At 43.6% G+C, this 27,187-nt stretch overlaps 3 protein-coding genes across 3 annotated transcripts; 1 reads left to right on the top strand and 2 right to left on the bottom strand.

The window, feature by feature from the left end:
* Nucleotides 1-304: 304 nt before the first annotated feature.
* foxk1 (forkhead box K1) lies at nucleotides 305-12,558 on the bottom strand. Its single transcript, XM_080520930.1, is given in 10 exon segments — nucleotides 305-2,398; nucleotides 3,022-3,195; nucleotides 3,545-3,793; nucleotides 3,896-4,068; nucleotides 4,306-4,499; nucleotides 4,640-4,786; nucleotides 4,990-5,188; nucleotides 8,498-8,569; nucleotides 8,571-8,711; nucleotides 12,056-12,558. Coding segments are annotated over 10 exon segments (2,028 nt in total). The 5' UTR covers nucleotides 12,502-12,558; the 3' UTR covers nucleotides 305-2,165.
* Nucleotides 12,559-14,493: 1,935 nt separating this feature from the next.
* LOC308149112 (cytochrome P450 3A40-like) lies at nucleotides 14,494-20,973 on the bottom strand (the record flags this gene model as incomplete). The annotated part of the gene is made up of 13 exons (XM_080520773.1): nucleotides 14,494-14,571; nucleotides 14,791-14,953; nucleotides 15,073-15,299; nucleotides 15,924-16,084; nucleotides 16,161-16,230; nucleotides 17,237-17,364; nucleotides 17,459-17,607; nucleotides 17,727-17,815; nucleotides 18,545-18,658; nucleotides 18,743-18,842; nucleotides 19,007-19,059; nucleotides 20,731-20,824; nucleotides 20,903-20,973. The coding sequence occupies 13 exons, from the start codon at nucleotides 20,971-20,973 to the stop codon at nucleotides 14,494-14,496; spliced, it is 1,497 nt and encodes a 498-aa protein (XP_080376899.1).
* A 1,436-nt stretch (nucleotides 20,974-22,409) lies between these two features.
* Nucleotides 22,410-27,002, top strand: LOC308149281 (cytochrome P450 3A27-like; the record flags this gene model as incomplete). The annotated part of the gene is made up of 11 exons (XM_080520970.1): nucleotides 22,410-22,480; nucleotides 22,597-22,690; nucleotides 22,829-22,881; nucleotides 23,566-23,665; nucleotides 24,256-24,369; nucleotides 24,455-24,521; nucleotides 25,848-26,005; nucleotides 26,103-26,170; nucleotides 26,328-26,486; nucleotides 26,581-26,743; nucleotides 26,856-27,002. The coding sequence occupies 11 exons, from the start codon at nucleotides 22,410-22,412 to the stop codon at nucleotides 27,000-27,002; spliced, it is 1,194 nt and encodes a 397-aa protein (XP_080377096.1).
* Between the last annotated feature and the right edge of the window lie 185 nt (nucleotides 27,003-27,187).

Raw genomic sequence — 27,187 nt, 5'->3', positions numbered from 1 at the left:
GGGCAACACCAACAACAGGTTAAAGAGAATTTAATTTGACTGGTCTTTATTTAGACATTACCTGTTGTTACACCGATTTTAAAATAAACGCAATTTTACCATTTCAATTCATCACTTAAAAAAAAAAACAGCAATAAAAAGCCTTCCCATAAATTAATAGTTTTACTCCTGTACTTATTACCCAGAGGAAGAGTGTCGCTCTCCGGCGCCCCTCAGGGGAAATGCTTGTCCCGCATTAAAAAAAAAAAACCCACAGAAATAAGACTTTTACTAAATGAGCACAAGAGAAAAAGAAAGCTTAAGTCAATGAGGAATTTTAATTTGTGCTACACATTTTAACAAATCACAAAAACATTTAAAAATACATATACTTCTCTATTTCCAGAATGTTTTATGTATTGACGACAGCCGTTTGTACATATAGCAAAATATTTTTTCTTTTTGCCAAAATAGGAAAAAATACCTTCTAAATAGCTTTGTCATTTAGCAGAAAGAGCGGCATACAATCATTACGCATTTTTTTTTTTTAACTTGTGTTGTTTTTTTTGTTTGTTTTTTTTTATAATGTGCAACAACAATCACTGAATTTGTGTGCCTGAACGCCAGCTTTAAAAAAAGAAATTAAAAATAATAATAATAATAATAAAAAAAAAAAAAAACATGGGGGGGGGGGAAAGCTAAAGGCAGAGCAGGGGAGAAAAGTGCTAAAGGATATCTAATTAAGGCGGCGTCTGTGACAGGAAGTGCCAACAGCTCCGTGCCTCTGTGGAGACGGCGAAGACAACTCTGTTAGGACGAGGAGGAAGAACGAAAAAAAAAAAAAAAACCAGCTAAAGGAATTCAATGGAAACGTGGAAGTGAAACAGTGGTGAGCCGAGGAGAGAGAGAGAGAGAGAGAGAGAGAGAGGATGTTGAAGGTACCATAGAGTGAAAGGAAGTGAAGAGAGCAGGAGAGATGTGTGGTCGTGTGTTGGTCCCGCCCCTTACCCTGAATAGTAAAACTGATACAGGTCTACCGTTGTAGTGTTGCCGATCACATGCTGTTAAAGCGCTATTTTTATCTAAAAAAAATGGTGAAGCTGTCTAAAGGTTAAAATAAAAACAAACAAGAAAATATCGCTGAAATATTTAAGGCTTTTAGGATTATTACAATAATGCTTTTTTTTTTTTTCCTCCTTTCTGTGCGAATACAAATAAATCTGCACGCGCACGCTTGTTTCATTTGTCCGTTTACCACTACTGAAACAAGAAGACAAAATTAAAACAATCAGTTTGTCTACGTTAGGTTAGCTCCACTTCAATCAAGTCCAAATAGTTGCCTCTTTTTTTTTTTTTTTTTTTTTGCCCTCCAATCAGCCACATGTCTTGAGAAACCACGCTGAGCTGAAGTGAAGCTGGTTTGTCGTCCCTGGATTTCCTCACAGAAAAAGAAAAAGAAAACAAAAAACAAAACCCAAAACTTTCTTTTTGTGCTTTACCGAGAAGAAGAGACGTCCCGCATTCAGCCTCGGCGTTGACGTCTGTCTCCTCTCCTCCGAGACGTTCTCTTTCGGGTCTCCTGTCCCACCCGAGAGCTCAATGGCGAGTACAATCACGTGGTTAAAACAGTCTCCCAGGTCCACCTGGTCCACCTGGTCTGAGGGAAAGCAGCTCCAGCCACGGTAAGGCTCCTCTCGGAAGCGGCGCCAACGTCATCTGCAGCTTCACGTCTCTGAGCACGCGTCGATGAATCGGGGATCAGAGGTGCGGTGGAGGAAAGTTCTTTGGCCTGAGATTGATAAATATTGATGCACGTTATCGGTCAACGCCCCGGAAGGTCTGATGGGGGATTTTAACCAAAACATCCACACGGCAGAAGTCGCGCTGAAATCATATTAATGTGCATAATAAGAAGGAGGAGGTCCTTGCCGGTCTGTGGATGGCCGTGAATTAATTCAGGGGAGAGGAAAAAACAAAAAAAAACAAAAATCCTTGATGATTATTTACCTTTTCTCAAACCACAGTTGGGAGTTTTTACCTAATTTAGACCAAAACGTGTGTTTACAGCTGAATTCCCTTCTGAGAGGCTGCCTGCACTTCCAATGGGTTGAGAAGGTGAAGCGTCGCGGGGACGACACCGAGGCTGTCCGTCGGGCACCCGCCTGCCAGGAAGCCCTGGGTTTTTTTCACTGTCTGGGGTCATGGGTTTGTGTCGTCATGGCAACAATGACGGGCTGCTGCGTGGGCAGGGCTTGATGCTGAGCCGGTTCGGTCGCCCCCGCCTCCTCCATCTTCGGCCGCTTGGCCTGGGGCTCCGCCGCCTGGCCGGCCGAAGCGTCTGTGCTCTGCTGCCTGCTGACCAGCACCGGGGGGGAGCTGGAGGCCTGAGCAGCCAGGATCTGCAGGGGGCTACTCAGACCTGCACAGGAGAGGGGAACAGGACAGAGGACCACTTCTTAGTGCGTGCTGGTGCACACTTATCACGGTTAACGACAATCTGTCAGAAAAAAAGTGAGATCCTCTGATCCGGAGATGCTCTGATGTCTGCAGGCGTTTTAAGTTTTTTGTTAGGATAAACAGCGATAAAAGCAAAGCCGGCTGCAAAGCATGTCTCAAGTTTGTACTGAATGGCCATTAAAGGCTTTGAACTGAGTTAGGATCTTTTATTCTGGTGATGCGATGAAAAGTTGTGAAGAAATATTGTAATATAAATGTTCACAACAATGCCTTATTTTGAATTAACGCCAATGTATATTGCAGAGTGTTAAAACAAACATTTATAATGTCAGTCACAACTTTTGTCGTATTTGAAAATGTGTTTATAGTTTAGTGAGTTGCGGAGAAATTCGTTTTACAAAAAATGCAATTGCATCAATAGATGCAATAACAAGTGTCCAAAGGTCACGATGGTCTGCACACAGCTCATGTTCCCCATCAGTGGGCGAGTATATATATCTAGCTCTATATATATCTATATCTCTCCATCTACATCTATATATAAAGACCTGGGGGGTGATGCGTCTCGGCGACAAAACATCTTACCAGATGCATTGGCATAGCTGGTTGCCGTGGCAACAGCAGCAACGGTGTGTTTGCCATTTTGGGTAACGGCACGAACGGGAAGTTGATGTAAACCGGGGGTCAGGTGACGTCCGTCGACGCCCTGCACCGCGCTGTCCACCGTCTGGATGACTCGCTCCCTGTTCAGCTGAGCGTCTGCGGGGAGAGACGGACGCGGGGGGAAGAGAAGACGGATTTATCGCGATAACCTGCTTCACTCACAGACGAGAATAGCTCGACTCTCACAACTGACATCGAAGCGTGCGACACGTGAAGCTTTCCATGCAGTGACCTGCCACCTTTACGACCACGGAGCAGTTTACTGAAGCGACGTTTTAGATGTGCGGTGATGAATTTCGCTCTCGGCACACACAGACACACACACACACAGACGTCACGTGCGGCAGCGTTAAAAGAGTTCAAGCCTGCGAAACGAGCAGAGAAGCTTCTTCTCCCCGTCTCACAGCGACCGCTCTGCTAAAATAAGATTCCCTTTGGACCGTACCTCTGACTTCACTGCCATCCAGCCCTCCGACGGCGGGGGAGCTGTACCCGTTGGCGGCGTTGGATGGTACGCTGGTCACCACCCGCACCATGGTGACCGAGGACTGGGGGGGCTGCTGGAGAACATGGATGGGCTGGACCTGGCCGCCGCCGCCGGGGATCAAAGCGAAGGCCTTCCCGGGGCCCGAGGGCATTACTGCGGGGTGGGGGGGGGCGGCCATGATGACGGGCTGAGCGCTGACCGGAGATCCTGGGGCGGGGGGGGGGAGAGCAAGCCGAACCAGACGTGTCACAACGCGTTTCAACCTTCGGAGCCGTTCGAGTGCGTCTGCGAGTGACGCCTGCCGCTCACCTGGGGCGCTCTGAGAATACCGGTACTCGGGGACCGACGCCAGTTTGTGCGCCAGCTGCTCGTGGTGGTCGTGGGGGATCGGGGAGCCCTCCCTGCTCAGACACTCGGGGGTCTGCAGCCCGCTGGATGGAGGGGAGAGGAGTCCCTGGTGGGTCGGGGAGGCCGGGGCGCTCCTGGACGACAAAGAAACGACAGGATATAAATGGAAAAGAAAGAGAGAGACAGAAGTGAAAAACGGGCCACGGGCAGCAGCAGCACTCAGCGCGTCTCAAAGTCAGACTTACTTTGTTCTGTCCAATCAAATGAGAGCAGGAGTAGAAGCAGACAGAAGGAGTGAGGGTTAAACGAGCCTGTGTGTGTGTGTGTGTGTGTGTGTGTGTGTATACAAGGTGACCAGTTGAAGGTCCTACCTTGAGGACAGTGGTCCAAATGGAGTCCTGAAGCAAGCCACCCCTCTTTGCCGTCTTTTCCTGAAGGCTTGCTCCACCAACTTGGTCTCCGAGGCCGAGTCCACACGCCAGAAGCTCCCTTTCCCCGGCTCGTCCTGAGAGCGGGCCACTTTCACGAAGTAGCGGTTCAGAGACAGATTGTGTCTGATCGAGTTCTGAGGAGAGTGGAAAACAAAGCACAGAGCGTTTCGTGGTGAAGGAAACCCCAGAGCTCAGGGGCGGATCGTTAAAAAAAACAACAACAAAAAACAAATCTTCCAGCAGACGAAGAAACGGAAGAAGAGGCAGGTCTCACCTGCCAGCCCTTGTCTGCAGTGCGATAGTACGGGTAGTGTTTGGTTATGTGGGCATAGATGCCGCTCAGAGTGAGCTGCTTGTCTGGGGCCGAGGAGATGGCCTGGACGATCAGCTGTGCATACGAGTAAGGAGGCTTGGACTCATCCTAGACACACACAAAAAAATACAACTGTAAACACACGTTTCTAAACTATAATGTAAGCAGGTGGGCGTGTGTGTGTGTGTGTGTGTGTGTGTGTGTGTGTGTGTGTGTGTGTGTGTGTGTGTGTGTGTGTGTGTGTGTGTGTGTGTGTGTGTGTGTGTGTGTGTGTGTGTGTGTGTGTGTGTGTGTGTACTCCTGGCGCTCACCTTGGGGCTGTCTCCTCCCGCCGACTCCCCTCGCTGCTCACTCCCTCCACCTCTCTGCTCAGCAATACTCCGTCTCTGCTCAGAAACGGCCTTGGCAGCATATTCAGCCGCTAACTGGAGGTCAGAGGTCACGTTGCGTCCATAGCGATACCCCGACGAGCCTGCCCCCCGGGGACTGGCTGGACACGAGTTAGGAACACTGGCGAGGGGCGAGAGAGGGGAGAGGGGGGAGAGGGGAGGGGCGTTAATGGCTGCTCGTGTCATTCAATGCTGGTAACGGCGTTGCTGCGGAGATGAACGGCGACCAATGTGCCGAGCTGCGTTTTGTCTCCACCGACATGTATACCAGGGGAATTAACTCACAAACACTGAAGGCAATAAAGAATCAGAGACTGGAGCGGGTGTGCGTCATCTATTCAGCCCCTCCATGCGTGAAACCCGACACATCACAACAAATATGATCCTAGTCGTCCCAATGCAACTTTCCTTCAGAAGGTAGTTCCAACTCTGACCACTAGATGGCACTGCTGCAACATCTCCTCCACACGTGTAGCAACCAGCCAATGATCAACTCAGAAATCTATCAAAACAAAGACAACTGAAAATACTGAATGCCTTCAAAACTACATTTCAAAATGATTTAAATACCACACAACGGACCACTTTACTCCAGTGATGAACATAAAAACACGAGTAAAGCACATCAACGGTCCAGTAAAAACATTGTACATCCAGTTTTTTCTGGAGGAGACGTGGGAAGCTGTTAGTGCACTGAAAAATCAAACACCAAAATGTTCTTCACAAGACGACTTTTCACTTTTACATTTCCATTTCTTCAATAAGCGTCCGTCAGTAAAGTTTAGAACACAGGCATCTGTGCTCCTGTTTAATGAGGAATGTGAAAGATGTGTATAATGGCTATAATGCATGGAATTTAATCTAGAATGTCCAATCATCTGCCAGATGCGGGCCTGTCCATACCCAAAGAACATAAAGCTTTTGGTTTCACAACTTCCACAGAAACAGTTTCAGAAATCTGAACAAGTGAGTGATTTGGACCGTGAAGGATGTCCGTCTGTTACAAGAACTAACCTCATTGTTAGTTTAGATTATCGTGCGTGTGCCTCAGCTTTCTATCAAATCAACAAATTTTTTTTTTGTTTGGCCTTTTGTCTGACAACGCATGTAATTTCGCCCTCAGGGTCACCGAGTTGTGGTGTGTGAAATGACAATAGTAACCGTAGGCGTTACAAAAACACTGATTCAATTTCAAATTCTGAGAACAGGCGCACATCCTGCAGCACAATGCATATGCTCACCTCCAAAACTATATAAACAATACAGAGAAATGGTATAAACCATCAAAATAACAAAGATTTTAACCAATTAAAACAAATTTTTTGCAGTAAAGCAGCATATTTTTTAAGAATATATATATATTTCTTTCAACGGTTAAACAATTAAAAACACCTCTGTGATGCTTTTATAGTGTTAATATGAGCAAAAAACACTGAAATGTTAATGATTAACTCGCCTTCATCTGGTGCCGTCAAGAGACAGAAAACAAGGAAAACCACGTAACTTATTACACAACACACACCTGCTCCTGTTAGCAAAGTAAACAGTGGTTTCTGGGAGAGTCCGTGAGCTTTGATTTGCCTCTGGCAACGCAGAGAGGCGGATACGGGGAGAGTAACACACACACGGAGAGCGTGTTTGTAGTGTTTGGCGAAGGAAACGGGGCCGTGGGCTTTGTTTTGATAAGGCCTCGGAGAGAATAATGACGACCAACAGAAACCCAACGACAACGGGAGGGCAAAGAATTGTGTCGTACGAAAAGCTCGGGCTGAAACTTCCATCAAAAGTTACGTGTGCCTTCGACGAGGGGTCAAGGGTCGTCAGACCCCCCCCCCCCCCACCCCCACCCCCACCACCCGACACACTTACAACAACAACACCGCCCCTGCATGCGCACATGGACCTGCAGTACAAGAGTGCATGCTGGCAGAATAACAATGTTCGCCCGTACAGTTGGCTTCAGTTGCCAAACAGGAAAAGTGACTCTCGATAGTGTGAGGAGACATTGTTGGCGTCTCAAGTGGGAGCACGTGCTTCTTTTTTTGCACAATACTCCTCTGTTGTATGCGGGTACTTGGTGAGTAAGGTGGCACAACTATCTGCCCGAAAAAGGCCACGGCGAAAGCTGGGTGTCTGGGCGAGTGTCTTCGCTCGGTGTGTCCACGTGCAGGGGAACGGAGCCCAGGAGGGCCGAGGGGTGAGAAGTGGTGGGGTGGTGGGGTGGGTGGGTGGGTGGGAGGGGGGGGCTCTGAAAAGGAAACCACGAATGGACGGAAAAAAAAAAAAGGCCCACAGGCCAAACAATCTGCCCGGCAGCCAATCACGCGCCTCGAAGCGGCAGCCATCCCATATAAGGCATGCACACACACTGGCTGACATTGGTGGGGAAGCGTGGTGCAGTGGCAGGCAGCGACCAGCAGAGGGCGCAGGCAGCAACACCAAAACAGTGGGCCATGCTGAATAGATTTAAGCAGAGGAGATTTGCGGTCATGTGCCATCTCCGATCACCGCAGTGCACTCAAAAGAGAAAGTCTTGCAGATCCTGGTCCACACAGTGAGGGTCCCTCAGAGCAACGGACGGATCGATACGCAGACTTTTGATCACAATGAATACAAAGGCGACGGCGCATCTTACAACGAGACAATAACCGAGGGACACTGCAATGTTTTGTCACCGAGATCGATGTCTCTTGTGATTAATGATTTACTTTAATTGTCCTTTGATTCAGTTTTTCTGCTTTGACATCCCTCATTTAAATAAAAGACGCCACCATAAATGCATAAAATGTTACGAGACCTTTGCTTAGCCGCCAATGCTTTCCTTGACTTGATTAACACCTACCGCTTCCGTGTGAGGACTCATTTGTTCGGTTTCATTTTCTCATTTACTATCAGTAAACTGTATGTTAGTATTGCGCTTTGTTCTTTGGAGTTAAAAGGAATCGGATTTTGCAGTTTTAGGACCTCATCTGTGTTTTCTGGAGGTTTGCAAAGAAAACAAATTGCACTTTCAAACTCTTCTTGTATTTGATACAAAAATGTCAAAGAATCATAAAATAGAATATTCATTTTGATTTTCTAAGGGCCATGTTGTCCAATTTCCTCTAATCAGTCCGATAAAGAAACAAGAATATCTCAGAATAAAAACAAATGCAATGAATGAAATCTGAATATATTCAAGCTGAACATGCAGAAAAGAACTGTCATTTGTTTGAAAGAATTTCCTTAATTTAGTAATAAAATGTTTAGTTGAAAATTAATTCAAGCGTGGGAAGCCTCGAAAAGCCCCTAAACCACGACGGGAAGGTTTGTTTGAAGGAAATGCTACTCAAAGTCGCGTGAAACCACAACGCCTACGACGACATCAGACACATGTAGCTGGCGTTCATTCGTTCATTCATTCATTCAGTGTATATGGTGCAGTCGTTACCTGATGGTGCCTGTGGGAGACGGCAGCGGCGAGCCAAAAGCCCTGATGTGCTCCTCGTGCTGCTGCAGAGTGGAATGCTGATTTTGAGGGGGAAATGTGGGGCAGAAGTTGGCGAGGGGGAGGGGAGGGCTGCTCTTTCTCTCTGCGCTGCTCCATCTCCAGGAGTGACGTGAACTGGATCTTGATCACCGTACTGGGAAAGCGGAACACACACCTGGAGAGCAAACGCCACAGGGAGGGAGACACGGGATTAGTTTGTATTCTTTGCCACAATGGGAGGGAGCACATCATGGAGTCCAGACAGTCTTGTCTATTAGATTAGTAAGTTTCCTGACAGTACAGCACAAAACTGCGATCGGAGAGGCTGCGGGGTGGTACAGTGGTGAGGTGGTTAGACGTTCGCCTCCTGGGTTGAGTTTGCATGTTTTCTCTGCGTATGTGTGGGTTTAATCCAGGTACTTTGATTTCCTACGCCCGTCCAAAAACATGTGTTTGAGGGGGGTAATAAGCCACTTTCAGCCGTCCGTGGCTGTGAACGTCTCTCTGTGGATAAAAATAATAATACATTTGCACAGGAGATAACACAAGAGTGTAATTCGCTAAATTACATTATTATATTTGACTTTCCACGGCAATCTTTTTTTCCTGTTGTCTGGAAAACAGAATGATTAAACTCGGTGTGTTTGTCTTGCGTCACGTAGCGAGTGAAAAATCAGTGACAGTCAACACATTTGTTTAACGACAAGCTTTGATTTAAAAATACCAAGCGACGTGTCTTCTTCTCCCAGCTTCAAAATGTGTTTGTACTCTAAACACGATCTAACCAACCAGTCTGGATAAAAAAATATCACCCCCAAAAAAAGGCTTACAGGTGGAGATCGAAAAGAAAACCTCAACCCTGCATTTCCTTTTCTCTTATGCTTACAGCAGCTTACAACTACTTACTCCTTGCAGCTTACTACCTCAAAATAAGCGGGGATCAGGCGAAGGTCTGAGTTAGTTCAAACCTAAACAAACCCATGAAGCATAATTATACGTGTGACAGATTTCAGAAATGCTACAAGGCTCGTGTAAATAAATGTAATTTTTTTTTCCCAGCAGTGACGTGTTGATTATTCTCTGCAACTCTTTCCAGTCTTTGTGACTGGAGCCTGCCGCTCTTCCCCGACTGTAATGCTTGTGTTTCTGAGCAACAAAAATAAGCCCTGCTAATTCTAGGGTTGCTGTGCTATATCAAACAACAGCCTCCGAGCCCCCCCACAGAGAGCAGCTAATGAAAAGAAAATATCGACGCCACAAATGCCAACCTGTGGTGAAAATATAGAAAATGAATGCCCCATCTATTTTCCTTTGCATCTTGAAGAACTGCAGCTGTCAGTCCAACACTGGCTCTATTAACGCGCTGCTCCACAGCTGTCGCGGCCTCGAGCAGGCCATCCTCAACCACCAAGTGTCCCGTAAGAAGAGCACCACTGAGGGAGGAGGGAAGCAAAAAGAAAAAAAAAAGAAAAGGCCTAGAGCAACTCGGTGGGAGCTGATAGGCTCCACAGCTCATAGTGAAGAGCCTCGCTTCAGCTGGACTGCTCCAGATAAACAGCAGAAAGAGAAAGCCACTGTTAAAATAACCGATTTTCATGTCAGACATCATGTGATAAAGTGTCATATTGTGTTGACGCATCCATTCAAGTCTCGAGGAGTAAACAAAAGCTCATTGGAAATGAAAGAGGAAAAATGATCCGAAGAAAGTTTGCTGCAGCCTCCGGAGAAAAGATCAAAGTGACTGCTGAAGAGCTTCACAGAAAAATAGCAAATCAGTCAAGTACTTAAGTCAAATCCCAAGGAAAAATAAAAAAAGGACTTACAGTCCCAGAAGCAAACACTGTAATCTGGTAAGTTAAAAGAAAGAAAGAAAAAAAAAAAAAGCACCACTTCTTGAATGTGATACAGATTTAAACTGAACCTGCAACATTTGACATGATTTAATCAATCGTGGGACTGAAAGAAAGTAGATCCGCCAGGCAGTGTGATGACACGGTAAATGTTTAAGCGAGAATGATGTGGCCTTATTTGATTGTGCCGCTTCATGTTGAAACTGTATGATAAGAAGAGAAAACACTGGATAGAAAGTGTACAAAAAAATAGTCATCGTATTCAGTTCAGGTCAATCCCGAGGTTAGAAGCAACACAAACTGATGCACTTTCAGGTCTGTGCTTGAACTAATCGGAGTTGTAATTTTGTTTTGTTCCAGTAAGTACTGTCAAATAAACTTCAGAATGACAATCATTTACAGCTGAGCTATAACTTATTCATTACTCTCTTATGGATTTAACTTTTCCAGCACAGTTTCTCAGCTCACTCTGTAATGCAGAGAAAATCTCCAAGGGCAAAGCAGCACATGCAAACACAGCCCAGGACTGGAGCTGGTGTTTATTCCATGTGCTGCTGCAAGGAGGATGTCATTCATGTTTGCACTTCCTGTACACACACACACACACACACACACACACACACACACACACACACACACACACACACACACACACACACACACACACACACACACACACACACACACACACACACACACACACACACACGTTAATGACGCAACAACAGAGCAAAGTTTAAAAACAAAGAAAGAAAAGAAGTGGGGGGGGGGACCAAAAACAAAACACTACACAGTTCAATGGTTGACCAAAACATGATTCGGGTTTCGTGATGGAAAACAAACACACCTCTTCCCCACCGGACCCGTAAGACGAGCCGTCTGGGTGCGTTTGTTTACATTGATGTTTACGTGCCGCTGACACGTTGTAACAGGCTCCCGGGCGGCTAAACGCCGCGGCGACAAATCACGCGAAATCTTGCGGAATAGCACGGCTACAACCTAATATTGTTGAGAAGGTGCTTTGGGGGGGGGGGGGGGGGGGGGGGGGGTATTAACCAAACGAGCCCACGTCTATATTGGAGAAAAACTCCACTTTCTGGAGCGACTCGCTCGCCGACCTCAGCTAGGCCGGATGGCGGCGGAGCTAAAGTCTGCTAACGAATAAAACCAGCATAGCTAGCTGATCTTACACCCAATTTGATGTTTCTGTGGGTTAAAGTGAGGACATTGTTATTTACAATGTTGTAACCCCGCAAATAAACCAAAAAAAACCCACAATGTCAGTTTTTTTGGGTTGTTTTTTTGTAAATCCAAATCACGCTGAGCCGCTCTGGCAGGGTGTTCTGACAAACTTTGTATCCCAGACAAAGTGTGAACCCTCTTTGGTAAAAGTGCCAAAAACAAGAATCGCACTCACTTAGACTGATAAACTATTTGACATAGTTAAAAAAAAATATATATATATAATAATAATAATAATAATAGTACATGTCTTCATACATTGAGGCGCTGTGTCCTATAAGCAGGGTGGGGGGGGGACGTCCTTAAATGCAACACGGCTCCAGAGCGTGGTCGATCTGAAGGGTCAACGTGTAATGAAGTGCCCCGTTAACGGACACCCAGCCCCCCCGGTCGTCGGTGGAGGCTAAGCTAAGCTGACTGCACTCACTCTCTGGGCAGCGGCAGCGGCGGCGCCCCCCTCCGCTGGAACACCCCATCCACGAACACGCCGTTCTTGCCCAGGCACCGGAGAGAGAAGCCGCCCGCCTCGTCGTAGCTGACCTGCAGGTGTCGCCGTGAAATGAAGCTCGAGTGACCCATGTTGATGTCCACGGAGCCGTGGGACGAGTTCCGGCCTATGGTGACTGTCCTCTGGCGCATGACAAACTCAAAGTCCCGGCCCTCGAGCCTGGCCAGGGCCTGGGAGCGTGGAGAGGCGAGCCGCGCGGGGAGAATCCCGGCGTCGCCGCGGGCTTCCATTGCCGGAGGACCCAGGAGGGCGAGCGAGGGCTGGTGGAAGGGATGCGAGGTCACGGCGACGCGCACCGGGCTGCACGGCGCGGACTGGAGGGCGAGCAGGGCTCGGGCCCCGGTGTCGTCCCGGTAGTCTGCCATCTTCTCTCGGAGGGTCAACACACTCACGCACGCACGCACTTCTCAAACACACAGAGTTTCAACGTGAGAGTTTTCGACCGGGGCACTTGTTCACTCAGGGGCTGACGGAACAACATGGAGATCCGGTCCGCTGGAAGGACAGGACCGGAGCACACTGGAACCGGACCGCTGCCGCGTTCAGGCTCATCCGGTTACACACAATAAAACGCTCATGAAAAGCAGCGTAATAATAATAAAACAAAAACAAACTAGAGTTTATTTCCATAGGGGCATGGACAAAACGTTTCTGAAATCACATTTTCTTAGTTCTTTCCTGTAAAGAAATCAACATAAATAGCTGTGTTTGACTCGCATATCAAAATTATATATGGAAGTTTATTATCAGGGTTGATTGTAATTTCCGAGGTTAAACAGGGAAAGTGGGCACAACCACCTCTCTTGGCCGTAGAAGTTGCAAACTCTGGGTGTGGAGAATTTAAGTTTAGAATAGATTGTACTTGATTCGTCACACAAATTCACATGGTTACAATAGCTGAGAGGTAGTCTGTGTTCTATTCTGTGTGAAGCGATACTGTAAAATAAGGTGCCTCTGGGATTAAAAAAGTATTCTATTCTATTCTATGCATGACGTAGGCGTATTCAATTAAGTTGATAAAGCTCCAGCAATCCATCCACTATAAGGATTTTTAGTTCATTTAGAACTATAATTCACCCTAAATTTTAGATTAGGTTTCAAGAATTAAATTATTTGCAAAAATGTGAAACGATTACAGCCTTTGATTGAAAAATTAAAGAGTCAATGCTTCGCCGTAGTGCCATCAGCGCGAAGTTCTCCACCGCCGGTTTTGGTTTCCTGAACGCCACACCAGTGGCCCGAGCTCATTGGCTGCGCGTCATGACGTCACGTCAGGAAACTGCAGACTGAGTTGAAGAAGTGTGCTGAGATTTGGGATCCATCGAGCCTCTGTTCAGCGATTATCTTTAATTTCTTCCCTTAATCAGTTTGACTGCCTCTAAATCAGCTCCCAAGTCTCTCTGCTAACATAAATAACAAATCAGCTGAAGAAACATGCGCAGGTCTAATCTCAAAAAGCATTAATGCAATAATCAGATTAGAGTTTCTAAAAACACATTGGTATGGATTTCAGTCATATAATGTTGCACACTTAATTAATGCATGCGGTGCCGTTGGGTTTGACACGTTTGCTGCACTGTCACAGAGTTCTGCTGTTTTCAGAAACATGTAAATGAAGGTATTTCTTCCTAGAATCCTAACCTTAAGAGCATGTGCTGCCTGCAGAGGAGCTGGTTTACCCACCTCACATTTTTCTTTTTTTTTTCTTTTTTATCTCTACCCTCTGTTTATAAACATAGAAAGAACAAGATGGTTGGAAGCTCAGGATACTGGATCTGTATGGGAACCGGAGCACATCAGAGAGCTAAACCAAAAAAAGAAGAGAAACAGACCCTCCACAAGAGTCCGCTGTTGATATATAAAACATTTTTTTACACATAACGCCCTCCAAGGCAGCCTATAAGAATGACTGCGAATGACTGCAAAATAGTACAGATTCACCCACTGCCACCATCATATAAAAGCATGAAAGCAAAGATGCTTCCCTGGACCGACATGTAATAATTTCCAGGAAGACACGTGGAATTGCAGTCTTTGCTGGCACAGAGTTGTGGATATTACATTAGTTATGACAGAAGTGGACAAGTCAGGTCACCCAATTACTCAAATCTGAGTTTCTTAATTATTTTGTTATTGTTCACATTGTAACACAAGAATTATATGTATGCATTAAAGAAAGGCACACGGGGTATATACATACATTCTTTATTGTCGGGTTCAAGTGAAGTTCAGTTTCTCACTTTGGTAACTTTGGTGTTACACTTTTTTTTCGGGGGGAGGGGGTTGATATTTTTATACAACATGTTTTAACTTTCATTTATTCGTTCATTCAGTGCTCTCTTTTTTAAAATGAAAACTTAAGAACGTGGCACCAGCTTCAGTTTGATGGGACGTTTTGGAGCCAGCAGACCCTGGATGTCCAGCTCAAGGGGGATCTGGTGGGGAAATGAGCAGAGAAATTGTTAACGATGTACAAATGCACTGCGTCATCATGAACCCCTGGAAGAAAATCCCCAAAAAATCCAGACATGGTGACTGTGTAAAATCAGGTTGTGATTTCTGATCTTCGAACGAGCAGATGAATCTCACAGCATTACCGAACAGCTGATAGTATAAACAAGCAATGGATCGTGTTTGCACAGTAGTGGTCTGACCTCGGTCTCTTTGCACACAGCGAAGCTGAACCTTCGGAGGATCTCCACCATGGCAAGTTTCATAGACATCAGAGCAAATCGCATTCCAACGCAGTTCCTTGGTCCCATTCCAAAGGGCATGTATGTGTATGGATCGATTGTCTCTTTATTTTCCTTGCTGAACCTGAAAGTACAAACATACACACATCAGAAATCAAGCCACTGACTTCAGCCCGTGTTCCCACGCTCTTCTAAAAAAAACAACAACAAAAAAACAAACAAATTAGAAATTCCTTTCCATACCTCTCAGGCCTGAACTTTTCCGGTTCGGGCCATTTTTCAGGGTCTCGGTGGAGGGGCCAGGTGGGGATCAGGACTACCATATCTTTAGGAATCACAATGCCATTTATTTCCACAGACGCCTTGGCCACTCGCTCCAGGCGTGGAGCGATGGGGTACAATCGCAGAGACTCATTGATGGCAGCATCTAGATATTCCATCTCGATGAGGCGCTGGTATTCAATGGGAGCCTGCATACACAGGAACATTAGGGACACTGGTGTGTCACGGGAGGAGTCAAAACAACTGTGTGATTTATGCACAATCTGAAGCCTGCCACATTTTCTTTTTTTACTTCTTTACCGCAACATATAGTATATGGGACGGCTGTGGCTCAGTCATTCATCCTCCAGTTCTAAGGTTCGATCACATCATCTCCTCGTGTCCATGTTTCTTTGAGCAAGACACTAAAGCTCACGTTGATGTGAGTGTGTGTGTGTGTGTGTGTGTGTGTGTGTGTGTGTGTGTGTGTGTGCACATTGCATGGCAGCTGTCTCTAGCGGTGTGTGTGGGTGGATGTGTGAGTGAAAGACTCTTGAGATTGCAAATAGATTGTCTTCTAAGCCTCAATAATGAGGATTTCTGAGTCTTTTTTTCCTTTTCAAAAACCCTCACTTTGAACCCGTTTCAGCTCATAAGAGTTTAAAATGGCACAAAAAGGGAAGACATGTCTGATATGTGCATTTTTTTTAGATCATTTATTTATTTATTTTTTATCTATAAGCTCCTTTGCCCCACCGATTGCTCTAAGCTAATGGACTCCTCTTTAAAAGTAGATAAAGTATAACCTTGCAGGCTTCACGGCGATCACATACCTTGTTGGGGAAGGTGGCGTCGACCTCCTGCTGCAACTTTTTCATCACTTCTGGGTTTTGGGCCAAATTGTAAGCCAGGAATGTGAGAGTCCTGCTGCTTGTTTCATAGCCAGCAAACAGGAAAAACATGGATTGGGAGAGGATCTCATGATCAGTCAAAGCTGGGGAGAGAATGATGAAGTTGAGCAGGATTTAGAACAGCTTCAAGTAAAGCTTCATTGTACATGTATGAATCACCTTTGTCCTGATCCCCCCTATTGACGTTTTTCTGAGAGTCAATCATCAGCTGGAGGAGGTCCACTCGATTCTGACGGGCAGACATCAGAAAAAACATGCTCTGATTATGTTTTCTTGTTTGTGTTTTCTTATTGGTACAAGTGGAGAAAAAAATGAATACAGCAGTATAAAAAGTACAGGTTTCAGATGGTCTGTCTTTCTGTGTTGGTCCTTTCACAGATGGCAAATTTAGTTGATCACAGAGTTTTATGTCCCGAGAAGTTGAACTTGTTGATGGAAATGCTCCAGTAGTAGTAGTTTGAGAATAACTGGGAAGTGAGAAAGTTAAGAATATCTTAATGCCATAAAACTCAAAATATCCTGCTGGCAAAGTGAGAGAATTCATAGAGGAACAGAACCGGCATACTTCAAAACGATACATTTACATGACAATTAATATTTATACTTTAACTTAATAATATATCAACCATTTACAGAAAAAAAAATGACATGACATCATTAACAGCAGATTATGTGCGTTGACGGTCAAGAAAAGCTGTAGCAGTATTTCCATTTGTAGAGAAGAAAGTACTTGTTTTTATTATATCAACATAAAAATAATAAATAAAAATATTATTAACAACAATTACTATTACTATTAATACTAATCAATCAATCAACTTTATTTATATAGCACGTTTTATACGATAAAGTAATACAAAGTGCTTTAACAAGATTTAAAAACAGTGCAAAGATAAAATAGACAATTAAAAAGCAAATGAACATTAATGATAAAAGTTTTGTGTAAAAGAGAACGGACATTTAAAACAGCCATTTTAATGTTGGTGCTGGGTTAAAAGGAATGAGAGTTCACCGTACTAGTTCACCGGTCAGTACTAGCCTACAGTACTAGTAGGCTAGTACTGACCAAGCCAAAAGCAAACCAGCCAACAACAATGAAGGAGATGTTCCAGAATGACTTTTAACAATAAAAATTAAGAAATTATAAAATAATACAAAATAAAAACAACCATAAAATATTTGAGTACAACAAACATGTGATCAACAAGGTCACAAAGTCTTCCTTATAGCCGTACCTTTTCTTTGCTGGTCACCCGGTTGGACTTGATCTTCTGCAGTGCAGCAAAAAAGAAGTCCGTCACCGATTTGGGGAAAAAGGAAAGCTCCAGTTTGTCAAATATGGGGGCAAGGAATGGGAAGAAGGCTGAAATTACAAAGACGCATTTAACGAGAAACACAGGAAAGACATTTCTCAGAACTGCAATTTGTATAAAAGAAATTTTTTTTAAGTAGTTTACCAATTGCGAGGAAGAAAGGGTCGAAGAAATTAATGTCGACCATCTTCTTGATGTGGGTGATGAAGAGATCTGACGGGTTGTTGAGCGAGTCGATTTCCACGCTGAAGGCAGAGCTCGTTATGACGTCCATACTGTAGGCTCCAAAGAACCTGAACCAGCATCATAGCAAGACCGTTATAGTTAAAAGGCTTTTTTTTTTTTTTTTGCATTTATTCTATCATTTCTTGTCTGGAATCATTTAAATGCAATCGGTTGGATGTGCTCCTACTCCTTCATCTCCAGTGGTTCATCCTTGTCTGCCGTCTTTGTCATGCAGTCGACCAGGATAGTGCAGTGATGCTGCACGATGCCAAACATCTGATACACAGAGACGGACACGGATTTACTAAAACTACAACTTTGGGCGTGGCGGCGATAGCGCCAAAGTCCTGCTGCTTTTGTTTGGACTCTACGCCTACGTCAGCCTCTGAAAGAGAAAAGCTGAGGTGCACAAGGTTAAAGAATAAACAGAGAAATCCCCTCGTTGACGATACAGTTAATTTGGACATTTCATTTACATTTTCTTTGACAAAAGAAGTTGATTAATGTTCACCTAGAAATGGGGAAACCCATACACTGCATGGAGCCAATGATGAGCCTGCTATCCATGTCAACTAATCGTGTTGAGCGTCAAACAAGCCAAACAAGGTTTGGTCGATTCATTTCTATAGATGGTCTAATGAAAACGGGAGGACGTCTCCGCAGGCCCGAGCCGTATGTCCTACTCAAGTCTGCTCAATATGAATATGCTTCCCATTAAAAAGCAGGTGTTTTTACATGGTGTTGATAAGCTTATGTTTCTGCATTAATCAGGTTCTTGTGATTCTTTGCGCACGTTCTCTGATCACCCTGATGAATATTTCTGTCTTTCAACATGAATATGGGTAAAACGTACATTATGCAAGCATAAATACATTTCATGACGCTGCCATCGTCAAAATTAAAGCAAAAAAAGGTGCACACAGGACAATAATTCTCTCTCCTCCCCCCCCCCCCCCCCCCCATAAGGCCGGCAGGATGTAAAATACTCAGACTTAAAGGTCACACCTCTTTCAGCCTCCCTGATGTGAAGGACGGAGAGAGGACGCTGCGGATCCTCCTCCAGTGATCATCCTCAGCGATAGACACAGCATCGTACAGCGGCCCGTTCAGGTGCAAGTTCTGAAATGAAGTTGAACGCGACCTTTTTAACTGGAAACGCAAACGACCGTGGTCAGAAAGTAAAAAAAAAACGATCTCACGTACCCTTCGATTGGTGAATAAAGAGAAACACTCCTTGACCAGAACAGCTTTTACCATGACGGGGTCTGTGACACACAGCACGGGCTGACGGCCATCAAAAATGCTGAATACGACAAGGAAGGAGAATTTAAATCATGTAAAGATAAAAAAAAAAAAAAAAAACATATTTAAGTTGAGAGACTTCCGTTGTGAAGAAGTGAATGAAATCAGGAACATCTTCTATACTATACATAGAGAAACACATGAAAAAACAACATGCAAACTCACCCCCATGTTTTTCCAAACTTCTTGAAGCATTCCTCATCAAAACGGTAGAATCCCTGAGAGCAGAGAAAAGTAAAGGAGATTTATGACACTCACCTGTGAACAATGCAGATTAAATTAGAAATGGAGCCGTACTATCCAATCACTGTCATTTCAATTGAAATGAGAAACTCTCTTGCAGCTATATCTAGAATTTTATAACGTCCACACAATTAAAAGGGTAATTTATTCCCTCTGTGTAAATAGTTAACTAATACCAATTATTTCTGTGTCTGTGGATTACTAACATAATAAGCAAAAGCCTTAATGTAAGAATAAGTGCACAAAGGTTTTCATATTAAAGATAGTAAAATTTCACATTTAGGCTACGAAGTGGAAAAGTATTGTGAATTTTTTATATACTCTATGTTTAATCTTCTGTTAGTCAATAGTAAAAAAAAGGGTGACTTCTACATTTTCAGCATTAATATTAGGTTGGCCACAACATGATTACGTACATTGTTCCATTTTCTTTATTGTGGTTAGTGAGCGATATAACATAACATTACTGGAGCACAAACGAAGCGTTGTCGGTTGTCTCATAGATACATTTACCACTAAACCTTCAGTTCAAACTACTTTGGTTTGGTTGGGTGGAACCGAGCGGCCATTCAGCTTCCGGCAGAATTTCTGCTTTTCTTTAAGGTACTAAATCATTTTATAGATGTTGGTTGTTTTTGTTTTTTTGTTTTTTAAGTTTTTACACTTCACAAACTGTTAGTAAACATAAAAGACTTTACATTTGCTGATATTATGTTTACTTTACTTCAAACCAAATAATTGAGAATTATAAGTCGATACAACTGATTATTTTGATTGATCTGTTAGAGCTCAAAGAGAACTGTAAACAGTCCTGTAGGGTGATGTGCAAGTCCTCCCCCCCCCCCCCCCCCCCCACTTTCAGCTACAACGTTAAGATATTTCATATTTCATGCAGAGGACACATTTTCGAGATCCAGTTTGTTTGTTTAGTTCTCTGCAGACACGACCACCATTACAAATGCTGAGGCTTTGAAACCTTCAATGGTACAAGTTCAATTCTGTCCATTCCCTGTTATTGGAACTTTACACAAGGCACACGTCATCATGTTTTATCAACTTGGATCAACACCAGCATGAATTAATTGGTCACACACATCCAGTTTATGATCAAGTGGAATTTATAATCTAGCAAAGCAGAGTAAATTCCAGTTTATGATCAAGTGGAATTTATAATCTAGCAAAGCAGAGTAAAGGCTGTTGTTGAATTCTTTTATACACCATTATATAAGAAATAAAGAAATATTATATAGGGAAAATCAGTACAAAATAATACAGGAATTTGAAGGATGGTGTCGTTTCTACTAAGATACTATTTTTTAACTGTTCTGACATCTGACAACCTCGATATATTGCGTGAGACTTCTTCAGTGCTTGTTTAAAGTCTTAATCTTACAAGTCATATAACAAAGGGTACTTTCAGGAGAATGGGGGAAACCAAGACCAGCAGTAATGACGGGCGCTGTGACATTCTCACTAAAACGCGAGTGGTCTGGTTTTTTACTTTTCAATGTTCAAGCACAATACTTACAAGAATCGGTCCAATGAAACAACAGACACACCGATAACCCATCACACTATTAAAATGACCCACAGTTCATTGTGATGCTTGCAGAGTTTGTGGTGATGCGAGCAGCGGCGTGGCCAACCTTTCTGTATGCCAGCACCGTGCCAAGCAACGGGATCGGTTTGGGACTAGCGATGCCCAATTTCTTAAAGATCCCAAAGTACCAGGTGGAATACCTGCCAGAGACACGACACTGTAAGAAAACAGATGTTTAAAAAGCACCACAAAGGTCAGAAGCGGCTGAATGTACTTACACATATAGCAGTGTGATGAGGGCCACCAGCAGAGTCCATGTCTCTGCAGACAAATAGAGAAGGTACCCCATTTCTGCAGGTCTCCTTCTCTCAGCAGCAGGAAACCTCTGTGAAACTCCAAATCACTGCCACGGGCTTTTATTCACTGCTGGACGGAACGATTGCGTGAGAGCAGGAAATGTGTGAGAGTTCAATGAAGTGCAGAACCCTTTATGTGATTAATGGTTGACAGGGTTTGGTTCTGCAGCATTCATTGTGATCTTGTTGTTTACTTGTGTCACTTGCACTGCAGAGTTATACAAGTTGAACAATTCTGCAGTGCAAGTGTGGCGAGGCTCCTGGCTGGTCTCCTCTGGGCTCAGATTTATATTGTAAGAAGTGAATAGAGCTTCTGATTCCACTCTTCATCCAGCAGCATCAACTGGTGATGCTTCATATCATCAGCATTCGTCTTTCAGTAACACAAACACAAACACTGGAACATGTTTGTCCTACAAAGAAAGGTTCTTTTAGAGTGATGAATAGAACACCCTCCTTGTGTCCAAACAATTCATATTTACTGTAAACTCATTGAAGTATAGAGATTTAATTTTGACCTTCAAGTAAAAATTTCTGTTAATTTTCAAACTTTAAATTCTGGGGCTTTAATCAATTTTAATAAAGGTTGTCTGTCAAAATGATGACAAAAAATTATTTTAGGCCAAAAGTTTAGTTATCACATACTTGATTTTTTTTTCTACTTACTCCTATCTTATTTAAAAAAAATAAAAAAAATAAAAACACCTCAATCTCAATGGAGATCATGACCAAACTTCAGTTCCCTGCGCCTCCTTGAGGTGAGGCAGAGTACTGCGTGCCTCACTGGCTTGACTTTTCTCTGCACTGTAGATCAGCAGGAAGGATTGTCTCACACATACATTGAAGACATGACACAGTAGTAGTAGTCGTCACAATAGTAGTGTAAAGTTCACATTGTTGATTAGCTGAGGAACAGTTTGTATTGATCCCAGTCAGACACGAGGCTCAGCTCTCCACTGCCTCACCCGGGCTGAATAAAATGCCAAAAAATATGCAGTCATACTGAAAATGCACCTTTAACACAAATCAGTGGAAAATATTAATATTTACTTTATGTACGTTTTTCTTTTTTCGTCTTCCTTTTTTCATGCCTCCCCTGACCGCACATCACTGCAACTCTGACATGTTAAGAAAAAAAAAAATCAACATGCAAAGTCTTGGTTATGTACCTTCAGTTGAGTGGCTCTGGGATTTTAAAATACATTTTTATCCAACCTTAAGTCAAATATTCAGATTCTCCATTGACAAAAACGGAAATGTCACCAAGTTACACAAGTCCTGTCACGTGTCTGCGGCCATGTTGCCTTTGCAGATAAACAAAAGCCCAAAGGATCTTGCGTAACAGGGAAAAAGGACCTCCCGCCTGCCCTGTGGGGAAGTGACAGTCCACAGATCGCCTCAACCACTCCAAATAAAGCGATAAACCACGATGAGCCTCCTGCCTTTCTTCTCCTTTGGAACATGGATCCTATTGATCATCTTCATCTGCTTATTTGTTTGGTAAGGGACTGTTTATTTTCTAAAAACAGTCCACATTTGTTCTTTTTCTTTTTCTTTTCTTTTTTAATCAGTGCTTTACTACCGACCGGATGTAATAGTTCTCCCGTTGTGTGCAGGTATGGCTCTGTGACTTTCGGGGTGTTTGAGAAGTTGGGGATCCCCGGTCCCAAGCCGCTGATGTACTGGGGAACAGTTACCAGACACAACCCAGTACGAGTTCCTCTTCTCGCTTTTCAGAAACATGAAACTTTACTGTCGTTTAAATGTGAAAGTTTTTAGAACAAGTTTTGGAAACATTTAAGAGGGGAAAAAAAAATAATTAATGAATTTGTGTTATTTGCTTGTTAGATTTACTACATTGCTGACACTGAGTGTGCTCAGAAGTATGGGAGAGTGTTCGGGTAAGTGTTGAATAAGTGCAATGTTTTAAAAATTAACAACGCTGTAAGAACTAGACCTTCATGATATATCAAGATTTTGCTCATATTAGACATTGAGAAAAATACAATATCGCCTATAATATCAATATAACATTAGTTTAAAAAAAAATTTAAATCTGTGGAGAATGCAAATAAACAGGGCATGCTTTAGTAATATTAAGGTTAATGACTGGAGTAAATTCTTTAGCATTAATGTCTGATCTCAAACTGGCTTCTTGTTTATTTTTATGAACCGGAATGACATAAAGTTTAATCTGACTCAATGAGGTCTCTGGTGACGTATCAAAGATATACTGTACCCCATGGGCCAGGATTCATAATTTGAAATTGTCATAATGTTGAAATTGCTTTTTCATTCAGGTATTCTATTTATTTTCACTAAAACATTTGGATTTGTGGATGCTTGTGCATTATTGTTCCGACGCCACGAGCTTAAAGCCTACAAATATCTTTTTTTTTAAATGCATCACATTTTCAGACATTTTTCTGGAGTCATTCTGTGTTCATTCTATCCAGCTGGTGGTTAATTAACGTGCCTGTGTTGCAGTTGGCACCACGCAGTGACGTCGGCCCAATATTGTCTTTGTGGTAAAACACTATTAGAAAACCAAACTGCAAAAGGTTTTTTTGTGAACATGTGTGCAGCTTGTATGAATTCCGGAGGCCCATGCTGGCTGTGATGGACCCTGACATGCTGAAAACCATCCTGGTGAAGGAGTGCTTCACCTACTTTACCAACCGCAGGGTGAGAACACACAAGTTTAACCCAAGAGGAAGTAACACACACGCACACCTTTTTTCTTTTGAGAGGAACAGTGTTGAAATCTTAGTTTAATTAACTAATGACAATATCTCATGTCACGGTGTGTGAATTAAAGTCCCTGTATCTATACATACAGCTTGAGAAATGTTAACATAATAAAAAGAAAGGAAAATTCTTACGACGAGCATCTATAACAGGTTCTAACGGTTGATGAAGACCTACCTCCTGACATGATTTGCTTTCAACACAAAGTCTGTAATTAGAACAACTCCAGTAACGCTGACGTTCCTCATTAACCCGTTTTCACTATCATGTTGAGATCAATTTAAATTTGTGGTGGATGTGCACAAATATCCCCCGACCTTGCACCTTCCACGACCTGGTTAAGACCTCGTCTGACTGGTGTTTTACTGTGGCGACTAAGACTATTCAACATTTCGACAGTGATTCTGTAAAAGAGCAACACAAGTCCAGTTTCTTCGAATAGTAAAGAAAAACACTGGAGAACGCAAGTGTTCTGACTGAAAAATAAAAACTACAAATGAGTAAACTGGATTCCTCTGCGTCTCCAGGACATCTATCTGAATGGTGACCTCTATGACTCGGTGAATTTCGCTCAGGACGATCACTGGAGACGGCTCCGTAACACCGTCACTCCCTCTTTCACCTCTGGCCGCATCAAGGAGGTAGGACTGTGTGGAAATGTGGACGAACCGTGGGGTCTTATTTCACCATCACTGTCACACTTTCTCCTTCTCTCTTATGTTTCAGATGTTTGATGTCATGAAGAATTATTCCCACAAGCTGACAGACAGCCTGAGGTCCAAGGTGCATAAGGGTGAGGCTGTTGCGATACGAGAGTGAGTCCTGCTACACAATCCAGTATTCAGACACGCCATCGTGGATCACGGTCAGACCTGCACTGTTCCCCTGTAAGGAATGGTAAAAGTATTTCTACTGTAGTGCTTCACCGGGACAATATCTCTGGTTTGACCCCAGGCTTGGGTGTCTTTCTGTTTGGAGTTTGCATTTTCTCCACGTCAAACCGTTCAACCACTGTCAGTTGAGATTGGCTCAAGCTCTTTGCAGCTCTTTGGAAATAGGACTAGTCAATGGTGGATAATACATTTTTTTGCAAGTGGATTAATAGAGTATGATCAGTTCAATGTGCCCCACACGTGTGTTCCAGCCTGGTTGGAGCCTACAGTATGGATGCGATGGCGAGCTGTACCTGCGGTGTGGATACAGAGACACTGAAGAACTCCTCAAGTCCTTTTATCACTCATGCTAGAGCGCTGTTCAGAGTCCCCATTCCGCTGTACATTTTCTCAGGTTCAGTTTTTCAACTTTCTTTCTTTTCTCTTTAAAATTGTGATTTCTAATGACAATTTGCAGCTGATTGACCCGTTTTCTTCTTCAGCCTGGTTTCCCGTTTTTCTTCCTGTCATGAAGCTGCTGGGTCTTTCATTTTTCAGCCAGTCTTGTACTGCTTTCTTCAAATCCTTTTTGGACAGAATAAGAGCTGAACGCAGTGACGGCTCATGCCAGGTTTGGACAAAGCACACAGACGGGTGTTACAGTATCAAATCTTACATTTTGGGGGGTTATAGATGTCAACAGATGCCGAATAAACAATCCCTGCCCCCCAAACATCACTCTTAGTGATTGACAGTCATTAATAAAACTATTTGTATTTGGCTGATCGTTATGCAAGCACAACAACTCAAAGAGACACTTTAAGCCAATTTCTAAAAAAATAAAAAATAAATTTGCTTCTTGGATGAAAAGTTCATGCCATTTGGGTCAATTATCTTTGCAAAAAGTTGGCAACATGCATGCACACATACATACAAAACAATAAATAGACGTGGACAAAAACATAACCTTTGTCCCAACTTTCGTTGAATGCGAATGTAATGAACTTTATAAATTTACTTATTTTTTAAGTCCACATGCAGATATGTTTACAAAAGCTATAAAAAAAAAAAAATCCTGTTTGTTTTCAGAAACCGAGGGATATCTTTCAGCATTTGATCAACTCTCAGACGGCCGCAGAAAACAGGAAAGACAAGCCGATCAATGGTGATAAACGAAACTAGCGTACAGGTGTGCGTGCTAAAGGTGCAGCTCTTCTGTCTTACCGCCCACCCCCCCTCCCCGACAGGTCTCACTGACCACGAGATAACGACCCAAATAACCACAATGTTGGCCGGCTACGAGTTGAGTGCAAGTGTTCTCACTTTTCTGGCCTACAGCTTGGCAACAAATCCCAAAGTCATGAAACGCCTGCAGAGAGAGATTGACTCCACTTTCCCAAATAAGGTCCACTATATGTTTCTTTCTCCAGATCATTGTCACACCATGTTAGAGTTGTGTAATCAGAATAAAACAACTGAAACTTTTATTCTTTAATCAATAGGAATCAATCCAATATGAAGCTCTAATGAAGATGGAGTACTTGGACTGTGTTGTCAACGAGTGTCTCAGGTAAAGAGTATCTACGTTTTCTCTTGGACTGAGGCCGCGTGAAGCATCTGTAATTACCAGCCAGAACCCGTCTAGTGTGGCTCAACACGGAGCCAATACTAGCAAAGTTATTCGTCTCGATCTGCATAAAAAGATGTTGAAAATCTCCTGTAAACAGACTCTACCCTCCACTCCTGCGTTTGGAGCGGGTGGCCAAAGAAACGGTGAAAGTCAATGGAGCGACGGTCCCAAAGGGCATGGCTGTCATGGTTCCGGTCTACGCTCTGCACCGGGACCCCGAGTGGTGGCCGGAGCCGGAGGAGTTCATACCCGAGAGGTCGCTGCCACGTGCCTTCTCCACTATCTCGCCTTGCCATGTCAGGCACGAGTTTGATTTTTTTGTCCTTTGTGCCTGTCTGACCTCTCTGAAGATTTAGCAAGGAGAACATGCAAAACATCAACCCTTACACTTATCTGCCGTTTGGGATCGGGCCGAGGAACTGTTTGGGGAAGCGATTCATCCTGGTGTTAATCAAACTGGCCTTGGTGGAAGTTTTACAGTCCTACAGCTTCTCTGTGTGCGAGGAGACAGAAGTGAGTACACGCTCCGTCGACGTGACCCAGTGAAATGACGCAAGACGAGTGTCGTTTGTGTGAAGAGGGAGCAACTTGTCCGACAAGGCTGATGAATCTGTCCATTGTCCAGATCCCGTTGAAGATGAGCAACACAGGCATTCTTGACACCGTTCTACCAATCAAGCTGAAGGTGGTGAAACGCCCCGACGGGGGAAAAACTGTGACCCAAGACACTGACGGAGAGAAACAAGCCCCGGCCTCATCTGCTCACATTTAGGACGGAATATTCTCCATGTGTGTCATGAATCATATTTCAAATGTGGTTGCAAACAAATGTATTTATTGATTTATTTCACTTGTCAGTGAAAGTGGTGCACTGAGAAGGGAATTCATTTTTTTTCAAATAAATTAAATTGCATCACTTTCAGTGATTGGTGACAAAAAAAAAATAAAAATCAGTAA

Source organism: Blennius ocellaris (genome assembly GCF_963422515.1).
Source record: "Blennius ocellaris genome assembly, chromosome: 3".
Classification (NCBI taxonomy): domain Eukaryota; kingdom Metazoa; phylum Chordata; class Actinopteri; order Blenniiformes; family Blenniidae; genus Blennius; species Blennius ocellaris.
This window is presented reverse-complemented; position numbering and strand designations above follow the sequence as displayed.